The 17,103-nt window shown below is 41.0% G+C and overlaps 2 protein-coding genes across 3 annotated transcripts in view; both read left to right on the top strand.

Annotated features, from left to right (window-relative positions):
• Positions 1–11,001, top strand: part of zda (peptidyl-prolyl cis-trans isomerase zonda) — a 123,346-nt gene extending 112,345 nt beyond the window's left edge. Inside the window, exon 6 of the mRNA XM_067348933.1 lies at positions 8,459–11,001. The gene's annotated coding sequence lies outside the window, so the exon portion shown is untranslated. The remainder of the gene's footprint in view (positions 1–8,458) is intronic.
• Positions 713–16,354, top strand: LOC105674900 (F-box/LRR-repeat protein 20). Of its 2 annotated transcripts, XM_012371558.2 has the most exons (9): positions 713–1,945; positions 11,062–11,319; positions 11,621–11,688; positions 12,866–12,995; positions 13,097–13,558; positions 14,117–14,308; positions 14,378–14,479; positions 14,658–14,873; positions 15,296–16,354. In XM_012371558.2, exons 1-9 carry the CDS (start codon positions 1,526–1,528, stop codon positions 15,401–15,403), a joined length of 1,956 nt encoding a protein of 651 aa, XP_012226981.1. In that variant the 5' UTR covers positions 713–1,525; the 3' UTR covers positions 15,404–16,354. The 2 variants fall into 2 exon arrangements, with proteins under 2 accessions (XP_012226981.1, XP_012226991.1); XM_012371568.2 differs by lacking the exon at positions 11,062–11,319 and having other exon boundaries at positions 723–1,945.
• Positions 16,355–17,103: the final 749 nt, after the last annotated feature.

Raw genomic sequence — 17,103 nt, 5'->3', positions numbered from 1 at the left:
TCGATAATTGAAATAAATATCAGATGTTATATTGTATTATTGATTGCGATAAAAATGCACGGACTACGTTTGAATAAATGCGCAAAATTATCCGATTGAAAAATTCAGAGGTATAAATCATCACTGCCGATCACATCACTACACAGTTTTATCGCATACAAAAAATTACTATAAAATATAAAGTGGCTTAACATGTTAAATGTCGTGCAAATTATAATCGATCTTTCAAAAGTATTAATACAAATTTATTTACTCTACTGTGATTTGTCTGCATGCGATTTTTTCATAAATCTGCTCGTTGTTTAATTGCTTTTATATTTACAATAGATATTACGTTTTACATACTGATATATTTCATGTATTTATAATTATGCATGAGGTAAATCAATATTACAGTGGCAATTACCGATAAGACCACTTCACGTTCAACACTTCACATTCGAAAAGATTAAGAGAATCTTAGAAATCAATTATTTGTTCTAGAATATGACGCATTACTTATACTATTTTTCTTTCGATTTTGATCTAAAATTTTGATAATATATCGTATCACTTGACCTCTTATTGAATACTACGATTGAAAAATATGACGACATCACATCTAATCAATCATTTATTATTGTTTGATGATACTATTTGTGCACAATTAAGCGCAATCAATATAATGAAACGTGTAATAAGAATAAAAATAAATTTTTCAATTTTAACATTTCTTAGCAGTGATTTTATAAATTATATTTCTCTTTATGGAATTGGAAAAGTCAATTGAAGAAATCTTTTCTTGTTCAATTCGACGCAATTATTGCGGTACGTAAGTAAGTTTATTTTAAATTCTAGAAAATTTAAATAATATATTTTATTGATTTAAATATTTCAGTAATGATGTGAGTATCAATTATATTAATCAAAACATAGTGTTTTTTTCCCTTGCATGATGTTTACGATAAAACGCGATAATACGCGAATTATGATTGCGTTATATACGCAGTATATTAATCGAGGACGTGCATTGAAATGCTTTCTTTATAATTCATCAATTAAGCGTATTAGTTGTCAATGAAATCATTCACTATGGTACAAAATAAACTACAAATTTTTTCTGTGATGCGAGATCGCGCTAAATTATATGCTTCCGTTCATTATATGCGCACTGCAAAATTATTGTTGCTGCATTAATAGTTTTAATAAGAAAATCTTCAACCTATGTGTTTTTAATCAACTTCATTAGCGCGCGACATTCAGATCATTGAATTTTCGCGTGTCACCTGAGACCTTTCCGTCACTCGTTTGTAAATTAAATATTTCGGTCAAGCCATAATTGAATCCAGGTCAACGGGGTTATTTCCCGGCCGCGTTCTCTACGCGAAGCGCGAGTCAAAACGAACCTAGCAACACGTGCTGATCTCAACTCCGCGTGCGCTTATCTGGGACGCGGAAAGGAGCGCGCGCGCGCGCGCCCGCTTGGTAACAGCTGATCCTACATCGGTAACAGCACTGCCTGCAACACAAGGTTATAACGGGCTGTATGCGCGCGTTTATCTTTACCTCGTTTCGGAGCGCAACGAATGTGCCTCTCTCACGTCGTTGCACACAAAGTGCACGTCGTCGTCGTAGTCGCCCTACTCTTGCAAAAATAACGATCCAATGGGAAGCGTGTAAACAATGGCTGTGGACGCGTTGGTTGGTCGCACTGTCGTCAAGTCGGCCGCGTGCATCGAATCTCGCGGCGGCGCCGACGGAAAGCGGCGGCGCACCGTTCCATGCCCCTACTCCGCAGTCGCACGTCGAGCATTCAGTAGACTCGGCCATTTCTCTCGCGAAGCGTAGCGACTCGCTCGGCCGCGCGACGTTTTTTTTTGTGACTGCACCGTGCGGGTACTCCCGGAAGTTTTGCAAAATAACGCGACGCAAAAGGATGATACACTCCGGGCGGACCAGGCTCGAGGTAAGTCAACGACGTACGCGGTCCGCATCGCGGACGAAACGCGGCCGTGGAAACGCGCGTCAGAGTGCCACACGTTTGGGGGGGTCGTGCGTGTTCAATGTTGTCATTGCCGAGGCGAACAGCTGATTCGCTCCCCTGGCCGCCGCGCTTCGCGGCGACCACTACGGGCGTCCTCGTAGCTGTTGTTTCGCGTCCCAATCGCGACGACGACGACGACGACGACGTTTTACGACAAAGACGACGGTGATGAAGGCGTCATGCGCCAGGGCATCCTCTCGTTATTGTGGCTGGCTGGCAACACGCTGTCATTCGCGAGGCCTTTTTCGTGCGTGCTGCGTATATATTCACATCGACCGACCAAGCAACGCGAGCGAGCGAGCGAGCAAGCAAGCAAGCAAGCAAGCAAGCAAGCAAGCAAGCAAGCAAGCAAGCAAGCAAGCAAGCAAGCAAGCAAGCAAGCAAGCAAGCAAGCAAGCAAGCAAGCAAGCTTAGCTAACCAGCCAGCCAGCCAGCCAACTCCATCCTTTGTCCTTTCTTCCCTCTTTTCCTTCCGTCCTTCCTTTCTTTCTGTCTTTCTTTATTTCTCTCTTTCTCGTGCTCCACCTCTTTCGCTCCGACTCCCTCTCTTTCTCTCTTTTGCTTTCGCGGTCGCGAGCGGTGGCTACGTCGCCAGCCAGCGGTGCGTTCTCGTTGTTAAATGCACGTCTCCCCCTCCCCCGCGTCCTGGCTACTACCCTCTTCTTTGTTCTTCGCTCAGGCGGTGTCCGAGCAGCGACGACGATGACGACGACGACGACAACGACGACTGCGACGACAACAACGACGAGACGCGCAAAAATCTTCGTGCTCTCTCGCTCAAACGGAAGCAATCCTCGGCGATGATGTTCGTGCGCGCGATCGGAATGTCAATGAGCGTCGTTGTTCGCGATCGCGCTGTGCGAATCATCGAACAATGTCATCGCGACAACAGGCATCGCAACGGCGAGCGCGTCACCCTTTTCACGCGCGCATTTCTCGGACGTCGCTCTCTTCGGCGACGCGACGTGACGCTCGTCGTTGCGACGCTAACGCGAAAACTCCGTAACACGCGCGTGTCGTAGACGCGTAAACAAGCGAGCGGGCGCGCGCGTGCTGTGTTTTCGATAACAATGTGTACCCGAGAATGATAAGTAAAAAGCCGTGAATGGGACCGTATTTTCATAGCACCTCCGCTGTCACGCAATCCAGATAAAGTAATTTGGTTGTGTGTGCATATTCTTGTTTTTAATGCATATACGCTTTTTATTTCATTCGCTTTAACATATCTGTTGTAGATTTGTCAAGGCAATAACATCGGATCATATTTTTGTAGTAGACTGTGCTTTGCTATCTTGCTGTTTGGATTAGATAATTCGGATATGTTGATAATACATATGTTGCTAAGAGAATTCCGCTTTATTGGATTGAACGTATACATAGTACAAATACTGCGTACAAACGTTTTACGTGTCATATATCACTACTATGTTTATAAAGTTGCAATTACTGATAATATATCGGGCAGAAACGAATTTTTCACTCGTAAAAGATATGAATTCGATTTATACTGCGCGACTTAACTTACGTCTTAATAAAAATACATTTTTCACGGATTTTTATATATTTAAAATGAAGTAATAACAACTAGAATTTGAATAGTTAAATCTATCTCTACTATTATAAATTATAATAATTATAATATTATAAATATTACAATATTATACACTAATATACGTCTTAATGTGAAGGTATCTTTGATAATTTCATCTTGTTTTATTTATCAGCTTTCAGTTAGAGATGCGCGTTGCAAGTGAAACGCTTCGATGCGACGTCGTGTTATTGCAGTCTCGGTAAATATAATCCGTTTCTGCGACTGCTATTTTTATTACTTCATTCATGAGTTGTAAATTGCGAAAAGTTATTGGCATATACGCAGGCCGCCTTCGACAAACAAGTCGAACATTACAATTCACCGCGTTTTAATACATAAAATGTACAAATAATTAAAACATGAAAGTACCTCGCGGAAAATTTGTATTCGAGCTTTGAAGCGACGCGCACGTGTGCAATGTTCTATGAAATTAGATTTTAATCAAATTTATTTTAATCAATGTTGGTCAAATTCATCGAATTGATTTAGTCGAACCTCGTGCATTTCTCCCTCCCATATTCTTCATGTTATACACGTATACAGATTTCATATATTCTTTTTACAATGCCTTAGAATTGACAGAAGGTGGACGCAACTAATGCTGTTCTTTGTGAATTTCAGAGCGTATTTTTCCCCGAGTTTAAGTATCGAGAAAAATTGTCATTTTCCACAATTCTTCTAAAACATACAATATTCGTTAACTAAACTTTGAAAATGGCGTTAAAAAAGATTTGCCGCAAATTCAGCGACAAGTAATGTCTTGCAATTTATCTTTCGCCTCTCAAGTTTTATTTGCGAAAATTATTGACGCCTCGACTTTGTCGCTGAAAAATATCGACTTCGAATCTCACTTGATGAATCATGTTACGTCTATTCATCCATTTATTTTCGTGACGTAAATTTTACTTAGACGCAAAATGCAGTTGTTGTTTGCTAATGATCGCGTTGCGCTCACGCCGGACGTAGCCGGCGCCGAAATATAAACGGCGTCGTTTGCAATTCACCAGAATCTAATTTCTTAGCAACACGTCTGCGCTTGTGATTCTGCGAAGAGGAGGACGGGCGAATCGGCGCGTGTCGCCCGTCATGCGAACGATTCCTCTCTCGGCGGCCGTCGACACACGGCTGATGCCCGAGATTTCGCCCAACGAGACCTTGCGATTTTTTTCCAGACATTTCAACAAATTGAGCAAATGCGATATGTTGATTCTCATTACCGATCGATTCGTATCAATATTTCTCGTCTTCCGGCTGTTCATATAAACATGGTCATGTTTTTTTCATGTTTTCTCTCATTTGCCTTGTATGAATCTGACCATGTGTGAGACAATCTTCCGGTACATCTCGAATTTTGATTACTCTCAAGTGCTTCTAGCGTTAAGATAGCACTTAGAATTCTTTCAATCTTCTCACGTATAAATATTTATATTTATTGTAAACAACCGTCAAATGTGCAAAGATTTCTGAATGACATCGTTGTTCGCAACGTTTTTATCGCGGTATATTATTAGCCAACAGATTAGATTATACAGCACTTTCTAAGATAGACTTGTCCGCCTAGGCACCTCGTCGGTGCGCTTCTTCGTGACGAGCGGGCGATGCGATTTTTCGCGAGCGCAAGAGCCGTAACGGCATATCAACGATGCATTGCAACGCGATGGAGGTCGCGGACTTGGGCTTTATACACATGCCTTTTTCGTTTCAAATCTATTATTAACTTGGCTGTAAATATCCGAATGTCCTTTGGTCTTTTGTCTTTGCCGATTGACATGGTTAATTTGTGTACAGACTTTTCATTTAATTTAATATCTCGTAGAGATAGCGTTAAGGATAATGTCTCCTTTCACGCGCATTAGGCGATTTATTTTGGACGGAATGCAATATTCCGCAGTTGCAGCATATCTGAAATATTAATACTTATGTGACATCTGAGTGATATATATATATATATATATATATATATATATATATATAGAATAAAGTAGAATAAAATTAAAATTTAGTTAATAATATTGTTGAATAAAATTTACATTTTAATGCAAACGCCAATTTTTAATCAATTTCCATTAAAAATACAACGAGAGAGTCGAATAGAAATAGAATCTCATGAATTTCTCCAAAGTGCATTTCTGTTCAAAGACAACAAAATCACCCACTTGCTATTCTTTTCGATATCCCAACTTATCGTGTCAAATAGTTCGCATAGTTTCATTGCTGGAATTCTGCAACGAAATTGTGCAGTAAAAAGCCGAACTTCTCAAATATCTAAAATTACCTCGTACAGTTCTCGATCAGCGCAGTTAAGCATCGATACATTCGCATTTTTGATTGTATGAACAATTCATGAGTAGGTCCACAGATCGGCATAAGAGCGAATTAAAGAGGGATCGTTCGAACGGGATTTTGAGAGAATCGTACGGCAGGGATGGTCCCGGTGGACACGTAAACAGAAATTGTGGAGCACGAGCGATATTCGGCGCACATCCTGCACGCGAAATGACGTCACGTTGCATTGTACTCCGGCGCACGAAGTCAACAACAAAAAGTGAACGTGCCATCTAAAGATGACTATGAAAATATATGACAAAGAAATATAGATCTCCGAGAAAAACATTCTTTCTATATATTTCATCAAAGATACGATAATAATAATACAAATAATAAACATACATATTTGAGTGACATTAAAAAATGCACACTGATTAAATATTGAATTAAAATATAATCAAACTTTGAATATTTAATCGCGCAATTTTTGAAAATAAGAAATACGAAGCGCGATATTTATTGTTGAGCTACCAGCAACTACTTTCATCCGTGCTTCGCTTTTTTTTCGCTCGGTTGCGAAACAATGAGATTCTCGACGACCGCATTGATCTCTTGCGCTCGCGACCACGATACCGCTCGTCGCTCGCGGGTCTCTCTGATAAAGATAAGGAATAATAGAAGGCAATCGTATCGACGCGACGGCGTCGCGCGGGGGTCCTCATCCCATGTTGCGTCGCGTCGTGTCATTCGCGATTTGCGCACTTTGTTTACGACGCGGCCCCGCACACCGCTATTTGTCTTCCGCGTTTAACACGCGGCTCAGCACATATGTTATATTGTATGGAACAGCAACGATGCGGCATTCATGTGTGTATTTAAGACGAATGCCGAATCGATGCCCGTTTATTTTGCCGCTTTTGAGTCCGTCCGCGCGGAATTCCCCGTGCAAAGAGCGAAATCGGAGAAGTAGCTGATGCCAAGAGAGTGTTTGAACTTCTGATGTATCGTGCAGTTAAAAATAACCGCGTGTATTTCGATTTTATTTTATTTACAAATACCTTCGATATAATGATACACATATGGCGCATAGCGTTCTGAAACATTAAGTACATCTCATTAATTAGTTCTCTTAAGTTAAGTAATAATAAAGTTATTAATTTGCACTTCTCCAAGGATTTGCGAACGTGTTTTAACTTTCAGGAAAATCCGCGGCGAACGATAACGCTATTAAAGTCGGCGCACGTATATTAACTTGTTTACAATATCGCAGACAAAGGCGGTCTAATCTCAAATACAGTGCGCCAGTAACAGGTTTATCTAATCAGTAATAGGTAATCACTTATATCCCCTTCGAATTTTTATAATAATTTAATCTTTTTGCCAAATAGATTGCCAAAGAATTTTTACTACAAAAGAAAACAGATTTATTTCAAGTGAAATTCAAGCTATTCCAAAATTATAAATTTTCTTTATTCCTATTTCGCGGGAATAGAATCGATTCGAATAGCGGAAATTGAGAAAATGTGGTACTCGAATTACAATACTTGTGGTAATCACTTATATCCCCTTCGAATTTTTATAATAATTTAATCTTTTTGCCAAATAGATTGCCAAAGAATTTTTACTACAAAAGAAAACAGATTTATTTCAAGTGAAATTCAAGCTATTCCAAAATTATAAATTTTCTTTATTCCTATTTCGTGGGAATAGAATCGATTCGAATAGCGGAAATTGAGAAAATGTGGTGTTCGAATTACAATACTTGTGGGATATAAAATCGAAACGGCGCTTGTGGACTGGCTATTTTAGCTGTTTTGCTCGTCGCGCACCGAGGACGTTCTCAGATTATACGAGTCATAATTATTCACGAGGCTGTGCTCGTATTTTACGGTTTAAGGCCGAACGCAATCGCGTATCTTCGTCGCATCGATGGCTATCGTCGAACGGCCGCCTTGTTATCCTGTATAATTTTATGCAACGCTTGCATACTTTATGCGATAAGGCATGGAAGTTTGAAGAGTCGTCCGCCCGCCCGCTTGCACTCGCTCGCGATCTATGCATACGGTCATTATTGATAAAAGCGCTTCCAGAGCTTTATTTCAAGGACGCACATAATGACGAAAGGACGTATCCCAATTTCGCAGCCGAAGTAAAATAAACCCGTGCGCGTTACCTCGCACGCGAATATCACGGCGAAATCCGAAGGCGAATTGATCCTTCCTTACATGACCACGATCGAGTAAAGCTCGCGTCTGCAAAATTTATTTTATTCCCTTTCTACAAACGTTTACGTTGCATCATGAATCGCGAATCATTCGTGAGTCTGTTAAATAAGTCATTAAATGAAAAATTTTATTGGAAAATTGGGTGATTTTTTTTGGCATTTTTGTTACAAGGTTGAACATCGCGGAAATTGCTGACGCAAGGAAATTGCTAAGATTATACGACAAATTTTCTAATATCGTTTTAAATAACTCATGCTTGCATGATAAATTCTGCATGACTGCACGTTACGTTTTACACAATTTTACAAGCATGTTAAATAATTTTTTGTTTAATTTTTTTTTATGTTATAGGTATGCACCGTGGTGTAATAATTTTGTCATTAAGTTTACAGAAGCATATTGCAAATATCTTCACGCAGGTGATGATTCTCGCTGTATTTATTCATCAAAAAGTCTATGCACAACTATTAACAGAAACTTTACATCAAGCCACTAAATTCTTAGGAAATAATTATTATTTTTAGAAATACATGTGAATGCATAATACAACAGATATTATAATTAAATGTGGCAATAGAAAGCATCTATATTCAAAATTTACATTGTACAAGTTTTTACGAAGATACTTTATACCAAGTATTCGGTTATCTTCGTCGAAAGAAGTCTTGCTCTAATTGGCATTAAATAAATAAACATTGAAAAAGCTACATATTGGAAATTATAATTTCGTTACCTACGTTACAATTTGTAACAACCGCTTCCTATCCTCACAGCTATGCAAAATGAGAAGCTTTCCTCATTGTGTATAGATCGTTTCCGCATACATATACATCTGACACGTAAGCGAAGTGATTTATTTTTAACATTGACAAAGTGCAGTGAATAATTACTCATGTTGAACAAAAAGATATGCAAAAAGTCGTCTTTTGTAGTTATCGAAAGTGGAAAGATCATTTTTCTACTTCGATCACGTGGAACGATCTTTATATATTTTTTATTTCTGCTTTGCTTGAATATACTGCTTGAATATATATTGTGTAAAATGTGGAATAAAATTTTTTTTTTTAATTATTGCCTTTAACTTCCTAAAAATAATTTTATTATAACTGCATACGATCTTATTGTGATCTCATTTATAAAATTCTTCCTTTCGGCTTCTCTGCAAAATCTTTTTCTTCGGCTTCTCTGGTCAAGGCATCCTTTAATTACTAATTAATAACATATCGACTGAAATCGATGCATAATCATGTATTAGCTATGCGCTTGTATAAATATAATATACACACAAGATATGCGGCACGATGTCACTAAAAAAAACATGTAAGCAAGCAACTAGTTAACTTTTTGTCATTACAATGTATTATCATGTGTTTACACGCACAGCATACACGTACAAACATGGGCAAACACACTAGCCGTTACATTTTCCGAGATGAAACGATGCTGCGCGGAAAAAAAAAAAATTTGGGATTTATTTGGGAACAACTTGCACTTGAAAATGTGAAACCATGCGTTACACTATTCTGCATCCAACACACTCCCATCGTTCTTCGCCGCTTTGTTTTCACTTCCATCAACTCTTTGATAATCGAGCATTTTGCGAGCGGACGGATTATTCTCGTTGAAAATGCAACGAGACGTGTCGTGAATGAGCGTCGTAGGAAACAACATTCGGCGGGCGTAATTTTAACGGGACTCATTCGTGCTCGAGTCGCAGTCGATGGCTTTCGACGGAATGCGAATAATTGGGCGGCAAATATTTCACTAATTAATAAAGGATACGAAATCACAATATCGCGTTTGGCTGCATGTTTATCAATTATGTCGATGTGCAGTCTGTCAGACAAAAAGTATCGTTTGCTTATGAATAAAAAATGATTTTGACAAAAGAATTTAAATTGATATTTAATAGGTGAATGTACACAATGGCGTTTAAATATCCGTTTGTATATTTCGAATCCCCGTTTGTGCCTTTATAATAATAATAATAATAATAATAATTTTTGTGCGACGGACTTAACACTTTCGCGATCGTTATATATTCGGCTCAACGCTTGGAGCCGCTCTATTATATTGAAACTGATGTAAAATCCGACATTTCATGTTACACGACCGAATACAATAATGCAAAAAAAAAAAAAACAGTAAAATTACGCGATCGACTTATACGAAAGTATAAACGTAAAAATACGTGAATGGTCACGAAAGTGTTAACAAGTGTATGTGCGAGACCGCGGCTGGAAATGCTTGCTTTTATTCGAATGCGTTGATATTTACTTGCGAATTAACAGCCGTATCACTTTCCAATCAAAATAACGTGCAATCATTTGAATCCCGACTTTGCATACGCTATTGTTCACACCGGGATCGACGATGAATTATTAATTGGCGATTAGTATGTAGTGAAAGGAAGTCGCGCACATCTGGAATACAGCACGTGGGTGTTTGCACAATTTTGTAAATGTGCTAATTACTAGAGATGGCAATCGCGTTATTATAATGAATAATAAATTACGTTACAATTAGTAAGCTTGTAAAATTAAACAAATAAGCATTCTATATTTAACATTCAGATTATCGGGCGAATAAAAGTCATATTAATCAGTAAACAAAAGTTAGATTCGGCATATTCGATAGAGATTATTAGTATAATAATTTCCATTATTATAGCTGATAATTTCCGAGCAGCAAGTTGGATATCGAGAGTTTCCGTGCAACAACAGCTCGAGTTCGTAACAGACATAATAGAGGTTTATTTACATACGGAGACGTATCTAAAGTGACCTTGGGAGTAATTATGGATGGACGATTATGGAGTTATGGGCTCGACTCGTTCTTGCGTGAAACCCATCGATTTCAAGCGTGCGGCGAAAGAGAGGAGACCCCGCTCGAGGCCGCGGTAGCGCCGTCGCGTAACAGCGCGATGACACGTGTTGGGATATGTTTTTTTGTAGAAAAAAGTAAGTCTCCAACAATTAGGAGTGGGTGGAGGGGGCCAAGGGGTCGGCCAGGGGGTACTGGCGGTCGAGGAATCGGAAAAAGGAGGCGGCGGTACCGGTGGACAATGGTGGAAGCAGCAGCATCCATCCTATCATCACCATTATCACCAACATCATCATCATCAACAACACTATCATCATCAGGGCGGTTATTACACGTCGCAATCGCATACTCACAACCCTGTCACTACCATGAAGCAATCTTACATGCAGGTTAGTTAATTTAGAGAACTCTGTCCATGTGCCAATGCTGCAGCTTTGCTATAACTCGCGTTCTCCTCCTCCCCCCCGCGCCCCTCCGCCCCAACATCCCGTCCAACGTGTATGCCCTCGTACTCTCCTCCCTCTCTCTCTCTCTCTCTCTCCCTGGTCCCGCGTCACCGCGTGCGTAAAACTGAGACGGAATGTCGGCTTCTCTTTGTAAACGTTTGTCGCTCCGCGAGCGATAACGCGAGAGCGCGGTCCGGCCTCGTCGTACCTCTCACGTCGCATAATCACGTGTCTTTCGTTGCAGCTAACATGGGTGTTTCACGATGACGAGGCGCAGATTAACAAGAAACTGCCAAAAGAATTGCTACTCAGGTATAACGACGGATTCACGAACACCTGGCGTCTCGCGGCTTAACGCGTCGAGAGTGTGTTGGTTTTATCGCGATAAGACAACAGAAATCATCGATTCGCATCGGTTGGTTTTAAAAACGACAGATATTTGGGACACCCATTACATATTTGAACTAGATAAAGCTAGATGTTTTATCTGAAGTGGTGGATTTCTCGTATTTACACTTGGATCTTTTATGTCTTTTTATATTTTTAAATGCGATCGCGTGTATTCAAAATCCTTATATTTTTGCGACAAAGAAAAACGGAGCTCACATGCATATTTTATCGCACGTTACATTCATGCTCTTTGTTTGAAATTTTGTACGTCTGAAACGAGCATTATTTGGTGATTATTTAATATTGCTATCTTACCTCCAATTTTTATAAATTTATGCTCATTCGTCGTGCTTTTGCGTGAAACGTGAAAGAATCTGACAGAAAAAACTTTGCCCCGCGAAGCGAGATAAATTAATCGTTAAAGTTTTTTTTTTTTTTTATAATTGGGTATTTAACGTGCCGTCAACCATATGATATCTAGTTGGTTTAAAAATCGTTAAAGTTGACCACGTTTCAGGTTAAGAAAACTATTATATACTTAAGACACATGCTTAAAAAGGTATGTGTGGATCCAATGGGTTTGGCCCTTTCTACGGGGGGGCTGCCACCATCTGTAAACATGGGCTGCGTTCGCTTTGGACGCTCACGCACTAAACGCATCAGTCTATCTTTCTTGCTCATGATACGTCGAAGAAAGATAGAAAAGTGACGCTTTCAGTGCGTAAGCGTCCAAAGCGAACGCAGCCATAAGTGTGGATTGGAATCTCGCTTCGTGTGGAAAGTTATAAGCGTAATCTGAAAAGTGATCAACTTTAACGATTAATATCTCGTTTCGCGGGGCAGAGCGACACTTTTTTCCGTGAAATTCTTTCGTTTTGGACGAAAACGCGTCGAATAAGTGTAAATTTGTAAAAATTGGAGGCGAGGTGGCCATACTGAATAATCGGCCATCATTTTTACGCCGAGACGCGAATGTAAAACATCTTGCGAGCCATTAGCCGCGCGAAGAAGTTAAATCCACATTCTCAAGGTGTTAAGTAATCGCGAGACGCGATCGCAACATGCACGCCGTTCTAACGAATCGCCATTATCTCGATAGAATTTTTTCGTACCTCGATGTCGTATCGCTATGCCGTTGTGCCCAAGTAAGCAAGGCCTGGAACGTGTTAGCGCTCGATGGGTCCAATTGGCAGAGGATCGATCTCTTCGACTTTCAACGAGATGTGGAGGTAAATAAAAAGACGGACACGCGAACATCTCCGTCTTGCAGGCCGCATTTCTGAGCCGCGATTAATGCGAGGGTGACGGGTGGTGGTTTTTGTGTGCGCAGGGACCAGTAATAGAAAATATTTCGAGGCGTTGCGGCGGATTCCTCAGGCAGCTCTCGCTGAAGGGATGCCAGAGCATCGGCAACAACTCGATGCGCACCTTAGCTCAATCGTGTCCTAATATCGAGGAGCTCAATCTGAGCCAATGTAAGAGGATCTCGGATGCGACCTGCGCGGCCCTCAGCAGTCACTGCTCCAAACTGCAGCGACTCAATCTGGACTCGTGTCCCGAAATAACGGACATGTCCCTGAAGGATCTCGCGGCCGGCTGCCTGCTGCTCACTCACATCAATCTCTCGTGGTGCGAGTTGCTCACCGACAACGGAGTCGACGCGCTCGCCAAGGGCTGCCCGGAGCTCCGTAGCTTCCTGAGCAAGGGATGCCGCCAGCTGACCGACAAGGCCGTGATGTGCTTAGCGCGCTACTGTCCTAATCTCGAAGCGATCAATCTACACGAATGCAGGGTACTTATCTCATTGACTCCGCAAATCCGCGTATTACGCAAAGAGGAGAACAATTGCGTTTTCCCGCCTCAGACGTCGCGCGACGGATTTGTCGCTGACGAGATACCGCTACTACGTAGCTTGGAAGAGAGATAAGACTTTCACGTGTCGCCGAGAAAGAAAAAAAAAAAAAAAAAAAATGGCAACTTTTTTTTCAGATTGAGAAAGTTGAAAAAAGTCGGTCTCGTAAAATAATATTTACGATTGGTGTTAGATTTAATATAGCGTTTGTATGTATTCGTGCAGAGACGCTAAAGGCTTTCACCTCCCGATAGAAAGCGTGATATATTAATGCGAAGAAGAAGATTCACGGTTGTTGCTAAAATAAATATTCGAAAATCCTGATTACCTCGTTGGCAATAAATTTTACAGAATAAACAAAAATTGTTTATTTCGCGTAAGTTTAATAATTATTTCTTAAATTTCTATTGGAAGTAAAATGTTTGTCTGCGTGACTTGAGAAATTGTTCTAGGCGTCGCGTGCGTGAATAGAAATTCATTTCAGTCTCCTTGTTGCAGAATATAACGGACGACGGAGTCAGAGAACTTAGCGAACGGTGTCCACGGCTGCATTACGTTTGCCTGTCGAATTGCCCCAATTTAACGGACGCGACGTTGATTAGCCTGGCACAACACTGTCCACTCCTCAGTGTACTCGAGTGCGTCGCGTGCACCCATTTCACGGATACGGGCTTTCAGGCCCTCGCGAGAGTGAGTTGATCGGCGAAACATTAACATTAAAAAAACGCGAAACTCTAACTTACGACTTTCGACTTTCAGAATTGCAAACTGCTCGAGAAGATGGATCTGGAAGAGTGCCTTTTAATCACCGACGCCACACTCACTCACCTGGCGATGGGTTGTCCGAGACTGGAGAAATTAGTAAGTAATAATTTGATATGAATGTTTTTTGTACGTATGCAATATATATATGATATTCTCAGGTAAAGCGTTTAGTATTCGCGCGCAGTTTTATTTCAACTGCGTACGACGCTTTATTTTTATCGTGCGCCGTTGATAACGGGAATGCGGATATGATATTTGCCGTTTCCGAGCGCAGAGTCTGTCCCACTGCGAACTGATCACCGACGAAGGCCTCCGGCAAATCGCGCTGTCGCCGTGCGCGGCGGAACACCTAGCCGTCTTGGAGCTGGACAACTGCCCGAACATCTCGGACAACGGTCTCAACCATGTGATGCAGGCCTGTCACAATCTTGAGCGCATTGAACTCTACGACTGCCTACGCATTACCAGAGAGGGCATACGTAAACTCAGAGTATTGTCCCGTTTTATTGTTATATTTCACAAGGATGCGTGCGCGTTACGCGGAAAAAGCAATCGGGGCCGCGTTTCCCGTGAAGCGTTATATTCAGCGCTACGCGTATATTTATTTGCGTATCACGCAACTGTTTATGAATTGTAGATCGCGCATTCCGCAAAAAGTATCATTGCGCACAATCGTAATCCTCCGAGTATAATTAATACTGCTTTTTCCGTTTAACGATGAATCATATTTTTAACGGACTCGCGCGACCGGTTTGCAGAGTGGTTAATAATACATTAGGTGTACACATCATCATCGATTACAATAGACTACTGCGAGTTACAAAAGTCACTTCGGTCGCGATTGTACAATTAGTCAATTTCTCATATTACTAATTTCCGGGATGCTTAAGCGATTGTCTGTCCCATTTCTAGGCCCATCTACCCAACTTAAAGGTGCACGCGTATTTCGCACCGCCGACACCGCCGCCCAGCGCGGGAGCATCGCGACAACGATACTGTCGATGCTGCGTCATTCTGTGATTTTGCCTTCAACTCCTAACTCCGAAGTAAAAATCGTCCGATATACAACTCACGGGATTATAGTGGACCTTTATCGGTGGTCGCTGGAAGTACGGCGATTGTGGGACCTCTCTCTCGTGATTACCGGGGAGGAACGCTCCGGTTGCCTCATCACACATTGATAAAAGTGAGGAACGGGACTCGTTGTCGATCGCAGATCGTTCAATCGATTCGAGCTCTAAGCGCAACGAGTGAATCACGTCACCATCATCAACACAGCCACTGATGCTACTACTGCAATTACCACTATGATCGCTGCTGCTGCTGTTGCTGCTATATTACTACAACTATTATTACTACTACTACTACTACCGCTGTAACTATTACACTTACTATTGTTTCTATTTGTACTCCGTTATCTCGGTGGTATGTGCATCGCTACTATTATCTCGGTTATATTACGTGCGAGAAGTTGGTCTGCAAAGGAAAGAAATTCTCAGGTTTCTTTAGCGATGTTACGGTTTCCATGATCCTCATTTAGCGCGACGTTCACGTCCGCGGAAAAGTACGACGCGCACGCACTTTCTGAGCTATCCGTGCCGACATTAAGCGACGTGTTTAAAAGCAGCTTATTTTGATTAGCGTTTGGACGCGTACTTTCCTAGCGCTACGCGAGCAAGTTTATCGATTTATGTTGCTCGATAAACGCGAGATACTTATTTTAAGATACGCGTAAATACGTCTTATAAATATCTTAAGCACCCGCGTGCGTACTACCGGCGGAATGAGGGTGAGAAACGGTAGTTTTAGGGTGGCAAACGGAATCGAGCGCAATGCGTGCAAATGTATCCAAGAAATCGAATTTCATACACATCTCGGTGTGTAATTGTAGCAGTTTCTCAACGAACACTGCCTATAATGCTATTGATAAAAAAGAAAACCAAAAAAAAAAAAACGAAAAAAAAAAACAAACACGGTATATAGCGACCGCGAATCGAATCTCGTCGTAATAATATTTAGGGTATTACTATCGTTTATCGTATAACGTAGACATATACGCACCGATAAAGTGCTTTCGGTGAAAATATTTCTTCTCGGTGTCTGTTTAAAAGTATTAACGGAACGCGCGTACGTGATTACCGAACGATACCTACGAATTTCTTTCCTTTCGTAAAAAAAAAAGAAGAAAAAAAAACAGAAACAATGCGTGTCGCGAAGTTTTTCGCATTAAGGGCGCACAATTCAACTTTAACGATGAAAATTTTGACATATTGTGATTGTGAACACTCGAGACAGAAAGGGAGAAAAAAAAGGGAGTGAGCAAGAGAGAGGGATGCTCGAGTATCGTCTTTCAAGACTCGTTCGACTGCCGCTGCTGGCACAGCTTGGCGGTGGCACGCGAGAGATGCATTTTACATCGATTCGCGGGCAGACGGTATTTCGCCCGCAAATCGTACCTTCGAGTCTCGTGTAAACGTAACCATTTTTCCCTCGGCAGCCCGGACAGCTATTCTTTTATTTCGTTTCTCTATTTTATTATTATTTTTTTTTTTTTTTTTTTTTTTGTAACTTGTCATGGACTAGGAGAGCACAGACTGACAAACGAATCAAAGCGTTAATGTGTTAAACCAATTAACTTCGTGCCGGCGGCGAACATCGTCGGCGTTTTTACTTTTTAAGCCTAGGTTAAAAAACGGAATAGCGGCAGTATATCATGAAGA

The sequence above is a fragment of the Linepithema humile genome, chromosome 1, assembly GCF_040581485.1.
Source record: "Linepithema humile isolate Giens D197 chromosome 1, Lhum_UNIL_v1.0, whole genome shotgun sequence".
Taxonomy (NCBI): Eukaryota; Metazoa; Arthropoda; class Insecta; order Hymenoptera; family Formicidae; genus Linepithema; species Linepithema humile.
The sequence above is the reverse complement of the archived record's forward strand: the minus strand, read 5'-3'. Positions and strand labels throughout refer to the sequence as shown.